We start from the raw sequence: 10888 nt of genomic DNA, 5'->3' as shown, positions 1-10888 counted from the left end.
TTCTTCTCGGACCTTGTTCCCTTCAAACAAAATGGGCAGTCCGCAGGATGGCAAAGAACACTTTCGTTCGAATCCATGCGATTGTTGTTACATAGTCCTCCTGCTTCTTTGAAGAGATGAGCAAGGCAAGTCTGGAATGGTACCGCTGACACCCCTGAGACATACCTCCTGTTGTGGTGAAAACGAAGTGCGTAAAAGTGCCATTCTCGACTTCTATTATTCTGGATGCATATTTCCGCTTCTTTTCATCTTCGTGCAATTTGTATATCTGTTTGGAGCCAAGCTCTTTATACGAGTCCGCATTCGGGTGACATACCCGTAAATCAAAAAAGGCGGCCCGTTGTCTCTCCCAGAATCCACGGCAGTGCACATCGAGACGGGCATCTGGTGCTTTGTTTGCTCCCCTGTTGAGCTCCTCCCCGGAAAGGGGTTGTAAGGTGGTCTCGATATGCCACGTCATAGCAAACCATATCTAGTAGCTCCGCCTCCAGGGTCACGTATCTCGTTATGACGTTGTATGATTAGGCCGCCTCGCTGGCATATCATGGCGTGGTCCCACGGTAAAGCTGCAGCCGCATACGCATACAGATGGGCTATCGGGAATGGGCCAGTCATAGCGTAGCCTCAGTGCATCACGAAATTCCCGCTTGCTTAGGTCAAAATTCAAGTCTTTCAGTGGAATTGCAGTAAGCCACTAGAGGCGCCCTTTTCGCATGCCAGGTCCACGGCATGCATCATCTGGGGTCCCATGGGATTGCGCCATTATCTTATCAACAAGTGGAGCGCTCATTCTGATGAGTGCTGAATACTCTGACTCTGCCCTTTCAGATTTGTAAGAATAAGATAAGAATAAGAATAAGAATAAGAATAAGAATAAGAATAGAAGATAAGAATAAGAATAAGAAGAACAACAACAAGAAGAACAAGAACAAGAACAAGAACAAGAACAAGAACAAGAACAAGAACAAGAACAAGAACAAAAAAAAAAAACAAGACCAAGAACAACAACAAGAACAAGAACAACAACAAGAACAAGAACAAGAACAAGAACAAGAACAACAAGAACAAGAACAAAAACAACAAGAACAAGAACAAGAACAAGAATAAAGAATAAAGAATAAAGAATAAAGAATAAAGAATAAAGAATAAGAATAAGACATACATGTCCAATACATTCGACCTGAGTCGGGTTGTCTTCACTCGCAGGCGGATTGAGTTCGATCGCGACCGGAACCGGAATTGGGTGCATGGCGCTTGATCAGTGGTACCGGAAGTGAGTGTTAACAGGAGCGAGGGGTGTTGAAAAAGTTGGCAAACAGACTCGATCGGATCCGATGGAGACAGCTCTTCCTGGCAAGAGTCATCGGACTCTCGGCAGTCAGTTCGCGCGTGACAGAAAATATCTCTCAGCTATGACGCGAAACAAGCTACACGTGAAATATACGTCGTTCTTAAAGCCATGAGGCGATACAAGCGCGCTACACATGTAACATTAGTCGTTCTTTAAGACATGAGGCGAAAGTCAACAGCACGAAATATTGCACTCCACACGATACCGCGTTCTTTAAAGCATGAAGCTGAACAAGATTTTTACAAATCCAGGTCATTGAATGTCCGATTGCGACAGAAATTCTTGTCATCCAATCTCCGACAACAATAAATTATTAGCTTTTCAGTCAAATCCACTAATTTCAGTGACGAAGACAAAGATACTCTGCGTGAACGAGAGCCTTTCCCTGGATGAAAACTTTCATTTGTTTTTCTAATTGAAATTGTGATTAATTCCATAACACATTAGAAACTTCTATAGCATTCTGGAACTGTTCTAGTTAAAAGAGCTCTATATTGATTAGATGTGAATATAGAATGGGCAAGGTTATGACATTAGAAAGTTCTATGCATTCTAGAAGGCTCTAGTTGGAAGAGCTCTATAGAAAGTTCTATATCATCCTAGAAACCGCACTAGTAAATGGTCGTATGTGCAAACTTCTAAGTTCTGATTAAGGTCAAAATTCGCAGTTCTAGCGTTCCGATTTCTAGAGTTCTAAGTTCTAGAATTCTCAATGGTTATAGGGTACCCTCGGTGGGCTCTAGAATGTCTAGAGTTCTAGAATAGCCAGACTCTCTAAGTGAGTTCCAGCACGTCTAAACTGCACACTAGGCTTGGTTGATCTCACTGATTACCATTCACTAGTTTAAATACTAAGCACTCATTTAAGCAAAAACAAAGCCCCATGAATACCATGTAACCACGTTATACCTCGACCGTATCCAAGCACCTTAAGTGAGCTAAAACGTTCCCCGTTTTCCAAAACGAATTAAAAATGGACATGACAACTTGACTAAACCAGGTATCGCTCTTTAGCTTTCACTTTGCGGTTCGGTTAACTACACTTTTCCCGAGATTATGTGAAGAAGAAAGCACTCGTTTACTGATTAAGCCTAAGCGCTCATTTCAGTTATTAGGCCCCAGTAAGCACTCTCGCAAAAGTTTAGCTTTCATTTTGCGGTTCGGTCAACTACACTTTTCACACAATCTCCGACAACAATAAATAATTAGCTGTTCAGTCAAATCAGTGTAGAAGACAAAGATAATCTGAACGCCTTTCCCTGGATTAAAACTGCCATTTGATATTCTAATTGAAATTGTTATTAATTCGGAATAACTGATACGTTATTTATTTATGAAAATAAGTAAGTGAAAACAACATTGAAGAATTAACAAACCCAAAAAATTATTACTACCCCAGCAAGAACTTGTTCGCCGAACGTCCGGCTCGGTGTGCGCTTGTAATGTCACTGAACCACCGAAGCCATCGGAGATATGTCCAGAAATGCACCCAACAACCAAAAATAGCCAAAAAAAGAGAAAATGTTGGCGAATTTGGCAACTATGGCGAAAATGACAATTTTGCCACAATCGCCAACAAGGTAAAGCACAAAGCAGAGAGTGCTTAGGCCTAATCACCGAAAGGAGCGCTTCGGCGTAATCAGTAAACGACTGCTTTCTTCGAACCGTAAAATGAAAGCTGAAATTTTACAATAGTGCTTAGGTCTAATCACTGAAACGAGCGCTTACACTTTTGAAATATCGCTATAATGAACTGCCATCGCGGTCCGCAATCCCGTAGTCGAGGAACTGAAAATTGTTCAAGGGCAAGACGCTCTCGTGAAAAGTGTAGTGAACCGACCAACAAAATGAAAGCTAATATTTCAAGAGAGTGCTTTGGACTAATCACGGAAGCGAGCGCTTCGGTGTAATCAGTAAACGAGTGCTTTCTTCCTCACAAGATCTCGTGAAAAGTGTACTGCAGTGCTTTCTTCTTCACACGCACTCGTGAATAGTGTAGTAAACCGACGCACAAAATGAAAGCTGCAATTTTGTGCTTAGGCCTAATCACTGAAATGAGCGCTTAGTCTTAAACAGGAATCGAGTGCTATTTCCTGTAGTTAACCGAACCGTAAAATGAAGTTAACCGAATTGTAAAATGATTCGATCAACGCACTATAAGAACGAGAGATACATATCAACAAGGGGATTGATCGCGCTTTAAGAAACATTACTGTTTTTCACTCGATGATCGTGCTTTATGAACGAGAATTACATCTACATACGGGGCACCCAACGTCAATTTTCGGAAGACGATTTGAATTTATAATTTTCGGAACATTTGTTGTAAAATTTCTTTGCTTTCCTGCCTCTCCTAGGATTTTCGAACATCTGAAAAATGGTGTAATTGCTCATTTTTAACGGATTTTTACCCTAAAAAGGTCACCTAAAATTTTCGAAAAAGGTACGTTTTGATCCCTATAATTTTCGGATCACTAGACTTTTAATTTAGCTTAGGAAATCCGAACAGATGAAATTTTTTGGGGGATAAAAATATGCCTATATCTACCGTTTAAATACTAAAAAAATAAGTTTAACAATGCTATGTTTAAGTGGTTTGAACTATATGAGTATCTCCGTATCAGCGTATCACGCAATTTAGGGTTGTGTTAAAGCTTCGATGGTGCCAGGGTATTATTGCAAGTTAAGCCGTTGACTTCACACGATAGAGGTTTTTTTTATCTTGTAAATTTAGTCGGCCACAATTTGTGATTTTCACTCCACTTTTCTCTGAAGAAATTATTTCTGTATTGGACAACCCTTCCAAAGCTCAAAATTAAGACATATCTATTTTAATCTATAAAACCTTATGGTATCTTTTTGTATATAAATATTTTGTATATATTAAGCATTTCTGCATATTCTTGCATATTTTGTACATACTGAAATAACATGTAATTTTTCTAACTGTATTTGTAATTTTTGTTAACCATTGATAAAACGCACGTGTAATGGTATACTATTATTATGATCTATTATTGTTATTGATAGTGTACGTTTGAAAGTTAAGTTACGGCAAAACTAGCGGGAATCTGTCGTTTACTGATATCTTTTACACGGTTTTGGATCCTGCGGCCACCCACCCCCATTTTCACTGCAAACCGTATGCCGAAGTTCATCTGGATAAATACGGATGCGACGAATACGTCGACATTGTGCCACACTAAACATGCCATCGCATCGGGACGTCAGATCACGTCGGGACCCACATGACTTCTTTCCAAATTGGTGGATTGCAGCTTTCATCCTGGCTGTTTGGATGAACATTCTGAGTGAGTTCTGAAGCTGCTGCAGGGTTTGTCTAAGTACTTACACTCAGGTTACACAATCTAAATGGGTCAAGGCCCATATATTATCTAAATACAGATCAGTGGGTGCAAGCTATCTTCAGATGATATCCGAGTCATCCAACCATGCAGTGCACCGTATTTAGGTCTAAGCCACCCATTTTGAATAGTGCTGGATAAAACTTTGTGTTTAAGTTTCCTACGTAAGAACCCATCTTAAAAGCGATTAGCTTTCAAACAATGGTCATGGCGTCTCTCATTTAAATACTATAAAAATTCGCCGTCATTCAGCAGCGTGCTTCGAGGGTGTGGTGGTTATCGATGATTCCTTAACGCGCTGGCTAACGAGCTAGGTTCAAACCTTTTTGTCATCCATTGCTCACCGTCGATCATCTTAAACAAAAACTTTCATTTTTTCCCCTTCTTTTCCTGACGAGAAAACTTCTAAGTTATAGGGTAAACTTCATGTAATTGAAGTTGAAAGAGGAAACGCACTATTTAATGACCGTTCTTGGATGACTCGGATGATCATCTGAGATGGCTTGCACCCACTGATTTAAATTTAGGATTACATGGTATTCACCCATTTAGATTGTGTAACCACGGGGTGGTACTTAATGTCTATCCTTAATTAGAATCACCCCAAACCATGACTACGCTACTAGAGGACTTACTCTATTAGTACGAAGTCCTCGAGTAGCGAAATTCGCCGGTATTGAACAAAAAAAACTAACAACAAACAATGGCGGCCGCTTCGCGTTTTGTGGGAAATTTCAAAAGGAACTTTTAGATAATTTATTGGATAATTTCTATCCCAGGAAAAAAGACCAAAACGGGCCAACAAAGATACGGGATGAAAGGGTTCCTTAGTGATAACTTGTTTGCTATGCTTTGTTGTTACTAGACAAAACAACAAGCACGTTTTTTAGTTCAATTCAACATCAAATCAAGCTTTACTTTTTTCGATTGAACCAGTCAGTTATTCGAATAATATTTGGTCATTTTTTACTATAGGAATGGTTTGCAAGTCAAACAAAATTCAAAACAGTGTATAAAGAACGACGGAGACGAAGAGGGAGGGGAGAAGAGTTAAATGACTCGGAGTGCTCACAATTGTTGTACCCTGCTGGTCAGGCGGTATGAAGAACGGCACTGAATAGTTTAAAGCGATCCCGACGCAGTTACACCGCAGCGCCCGAATTGGAAAAACTCAAAGGACTTGATACTTTAAAAGTGGTACTATGATGCAAAATTTTTACCCCTTGAGTTTTGTGAGTTGTATCATCATAGAATTCCAATGAAAGAAACAAAAAACGCCGTTTACCGTTGCAAATGTCTTCAATAGTTCCTGGATATATTAAGTTTGAAAAAGCGGGGTTAAAATATGCAAATGCGATCGACTGATGACGGTCAACTTTACACTAAACCCAATATTATATTGAGTATATAAATAGAGCTAGACTTGGCCAATTTGACAGAGGCAGACCATTGAAAACTTGGTAGTCCTAATAGTTTCTATCAGGTAAACACAAACTTTCATAGGCCTATAACAAAATTCTGTTCCCATTGCAACTCACTCTTTTCCAGTCCCCACCCACTTGATTCCCCTATGTTAGTGGATTTTAACTTGAAAAATGTTACAAGCGGCTACATAACTCGAGCTCAAACATATGTATATGCTTGGCTGGTCCATGCACATTAAGGTGCTGTTAGAAAATATCCCAAAATGGAACGCCAACGGTGGCTCAGAAAAGCTTTTAATATGGGGGAGGTCTGGAAACAGTTATGATGGCAGGGGTAAGAGAACCGTTAAGCTAATATTGTGACAGAGACCTTTTTAGATAGACTCTTACTGCAAAAAATCAACAATAAAATTTTTCTGATACAAATTGGATAAGATATCTCTTTTAATCCTATTTGAACAAAATTTGGTTGAGTGTATGAAGTCATCGCTTGAACTCAATTTGCATATTTAAAAACTCGAATATCTCTGGAACGAAAAGAGATAGTGGAAAAACGTAAACAGCATTTTTAGTCTCAAGCACACTACCTTGCTTTCTGTTTCAAAATTGCGTAGCAACGGAAAGATGCGATTTTCGTCATTAGTACCACCTTAAAGGAGCAGTGGTCACCGTTGGCACAGTGCGTGACAGCATGCATGCAAAAAATTTTTGAAAAAGTTTGCCAACTTTTTCACGGGTGTGTGTGAGTGTGAATATATTACACAATCAAAGCCATCCGTGGTCACTTTAGTGGAACAACTATCCTGTGGCGTTCAGAACAAATAACTATATATTCGTTGTCGTTCTTTTACTCCTTTTTTCTTTGATTTGTGGTTTGGAAGGGGGTTTGATCGTATGTTACCTTGTCGAGTCGTGGCGCCGGCCATCGAGGCTGGAACCGTTACAAATAGTGATTCAGTCTAATCAAGAAAGCAAAGGCCCGAGCAGTCAAAATACCAATACAGCATATACAATAAAAGAGAAAACGTTATAAGACTGGAATTCATGAGGAAATCGACGTATGGTGTAATCGAAGTGCAAGCTGTGTGACTAATATCATTACCAAGGAACGATCATCCCATCTTCGTATTTCATTTCTAGCGAGTCGCTATAAAATGTCTATTTTATTATTTTGAAGAAAGGGACTTGTTTTCACCAAAGCTAAAACAAACCCAAACTTTACTAATGAAACATTAGGCCGAAAACAAACAAATGTTAGCATAAAGGTATAGCCTTTTTTTAAAGGTTTGGGTTGTTTCAGTTATAGTAAAACAATGTACCTGCACACCAAACTTGCAAACCGCACCTGCAACCTGCACCCTGCAGTTGTTACACCCTTCCGAAGCGGGATGAGTAAAACATGGCTGAAAATTTTCGATGCTTAGCGTCTTTTCGAACTTCAAAAGTTGTCTCTTGGAAATAAAAATGCACTCTCTTTCAGCTTATTGTTAATGGCATGTTAATCTTGATAATATGTCTGGGTTATCGCAGAGACAAAAAAAAATATTTGTGGTGTGAGTGCTTGAAACCGACGACCGTTTCCCGGTCACACTTCACTGAATTCAGATGTCACGCAGAAAACCCAAATGGCATCATATTATGTTCGCTTTAATTTCTTGGAATCAAGATCAATCGATAATTGATAAATATGCATTTTAGTGCTTTTGTAAAGCCTATTTAGTCTAGACTTAAACACGAAAAAGCCAAAAAAAAAAATTAATTAAATAATAAAAATAAAATAATCCTAAGAATAATGCCAGCGCCACACTGCCTCATTAAAACAGCCTCCGAACAAAAAGCCAGTCGATAGTCGGCGACTCAGCCTTCCAAAAAGTCTAAACAATGGGTCCTCACCGATCATCTGTAAACAAAGGAGGCCAAGAGGGGAAAGATTAGCCGAGATGCATAAAAAATCGCTAGGCACGATGCGAAGAACTGCAACAGCTGTACGGAGAACCAGGGCAACTCAGCGAGTGGGCTACCTTGGATCCCGTCTCAACTACGCCGCGCTGCATGGTTTTACATATCGTTTTATTTGGGTAAAAGGTGGAAGTGAAACATCAGAGAAAGCTCACCTCAGACAGGTTGGGTTCTTCGGAGTACATCTCTAAGCGTGACGTTACTAGGAGTTCGCAACCCCGACGAATTAAGACGGTTTAAAATGTTCTTGTTTGGGGGGGCGAGGTTCCTAATTCAAAGCGCTGCCCGGTGACACCCTTGAAAGCTTCCTTTAAACACCTGAATCCCAACCTCAAGGCTCCACCAACGACCCAAGAGAAGTGTTAACAAAGTTTCCAGCCATCAAAAGATGAAAGTGTGGTCCTGCAATGTCCCCCGTCGGCAAAAGCACACTCGAAAATCTGCTGAAAAAATCAACATCTGACCGGGATAGCTCCTAATCGAATCTAACCCACTGCGCTCCGAGCTACATCAGTTACAGTTCTCTCAGATCACAACATTTAAGCCAGGCATATTAAGACTGTCACTGGACACAAATCAGACAACTGCATTGAATCGTACCGTTCCAGGGCTTCCTTTCAGCAGAAAGAGAACATGTCTAACATATTGAGCGCGGGCCTTCATCTCTGGTGACTCCGCAGCAACACGAGGTCTTGTTACTCGAGGGGCCTCTTCAACATCGAAAGAGTCCATTGGAACAAGCCCTCTGTTCTGTGGCTCCCCAGGATCAACAGTCCACATTGACCATGCAACTGCCAACAGGTCTTTCAGCTTTCTTGGCTGCTCTGTTTCCATCGTAAACAAAAACTACATGCGATGAACCCAATCATCGCCGGAACTGTTGAAACGTGGGAGAAGACGATGCCAATTATCAGTCGCCAACTTGATCTGGTCACTTCAGCTTCCGTGCAGCATAGGTAGCCCAAGCTCGATATATGAGCATGCTCTGTATAATTTATGATGACTTTGCATTGTTACGTAGACTCGAGAGATTTGCATATCTATAAGGATTTGTATGGGGAAAATAACGATATGTTTCTGTGACCTATAGAAAATGTGGACTCCCTCACTAAAACATGGTTATCCAGTTCTGGTAGAATCCACGCGCCTACTATCACGAATCCCATCTTAATATCGTGAGTTGTTTTTCGTTCACTGTCTGACGCTACATGCAGAGTGTTACCGGGGCGCTTTACACCCCAATGCCATACAAATTAGGATGACTTTAAAGGCTCGTTTATCACAGAGCGATTTTATTCGCGCGACAAGAGATGCGCTAAAATCGCAGCAAAGTTGCATCTAAAATTTCGCGCATGTTCGAATTGGGGCGCCCAGGCTTAGATCATGTCGCGCCTACAAATCGCAGTGGAAATCGACGGGTGTTCACACGCGCGATTTGCTGTCGCAGTAAAATCACCGTTCGATCGCAGAAGAGATGGAGTAGTTCGTGGTGCTAAGTTACGGGTCGGACGGTCACACGTCGAGCGTCCTGTGCAGCTGTTGTACCCGTTAGAGCTGTCCTGTGATGAAGACGACAATCAAGAAACAGCTATGACACTCAACCCGGACGCACCAATGTTCAGACCCAGGCGTGATGCTGCTGCAGCCGCGGAACTCCGAGTGAAAGATATCGTTCAAGCAGAACTGAACTGAACATTATTTTAGGCCGAAGCATTTATATCTTTTTGATTGGCCAAAGTAATTGCTTTGGTTTTGGTTTTACAACACTCGATTGAAAACTCGCACTATTGAGCACTAAGGCATTAGCCAATTTGTAATAGTGTATCATGCATTATTTATAATAATATTCATTATTTCTAGACAATAGCCCTTATACTGCCAGAGTCCAGGATAGGGCAGGGACTTCCTCTGTGATTATACCCGAACGAACATTTCTATTTTCAATTTTTAGGCCTCGAACGTTGCTTTGTTACAGGTATGGAATTTTCAACACTCTTCCTCCTTTTAAGCTGGTGCTGCCGCTTCCACAAAGTCCATCCAAGGTAAACACAAGATATTACCTGTATACAAGGGGCCACAGAATCCTGGGCGAGGGAAAGAAATTTTGGATGACAACAACGCGGAAAAAGCTCGCTTCCTCACACTGTTAACATATCAAGAAGCAAGGACGATACTTAATCAGTCATGGTTGGAACAGGTAAGGGAAATGTGTTATTGCTTTAGAAACAGAGGACTCAGTGATTTATTTATGTCAGGCTGGAATTGAAGAAAGAAATTGCATATTTATACCCCACGCAAGGACCAAGAAAACCTCTGACCAAGTTCTCTGGAGAGGTCAGTTGCTAAAAACCTTCACGTCGAAGTAATTTTTCAAATGCCTCCGTGTTTGACGGAACGACCCTTATATTTTTCGTCCATTCGTACGTGCTTTAGATAGTTCTGACTCGTTCGTTAGACATCTTGGACGAGAATGTGATTCCACAAGAGATATGTATAGGAAATCGCATGAAGGCGAGTGCCATTTGTGAGTTTATGGTGATGTTTTAAAAATTCTCAAATTGCATGAGGGGGGGGGGGGGGGGACTGGAGACGATGTGGAAAACTGAGAGGGTTTCAAAAACATCATCGAGTGACCATAGTTGTTTATTTTGGTTCTTTACCGGTTGTTTTTCCTCTCACTCTCGTAAACCGATATATGTTTGTTCCGATTAGTTCTTGGCCGTTATTTTTGAATAATTTTTTGAATTACAAGTTAAGTGCCCATAACGTGAAAAGTCTTGTCTTCCTAT

At 40.8% G+C, this 10888-nt stretch overlaps 1 protein-coding gene across 1 annotated transcript in view; it reads left to right on the top strand.

Moving 5' to 3' along the window:
• The window catches only part of LOC138001176 (pancreatic triacylglycerol lipase-like), a 28862-nt gene extending 24305 nt beyond the window's left edge, over positions 1-4557 (top strand). The window contains exon 5 of the mRNA XM_068847831.1: positions 4453-4557. Within this exon, the coding sequence (XP_068703932.1) occupies positions 4453-4557 (105 nt within the window). The remainder of the gene's footprint in view (positions 1-4452) is intronic.
• Positions 4558-10888: the final 6331 nt, after the last annotated feature.

The sequence above is a fragment of the Montipora foliosa genome, chromosome 4 (assembly GCF_036669935.1).
Source record: "Montipora foliosa isolate CH-2021 chromosome 4, ASM3666993v2, whole genome shotgun sequence".
Lineage (NCBI taxonomy): Eukaryota > Metazoa > Cnidaria > Anthozoa > Scleractinia > Acroporidae > Montipora > Montipora foliosa.
The sequence above is the reverse complement of the archived record's forward strand: the minus strand, read 5'-3'. Positions and strand labels throughout refer to the sequence as shown.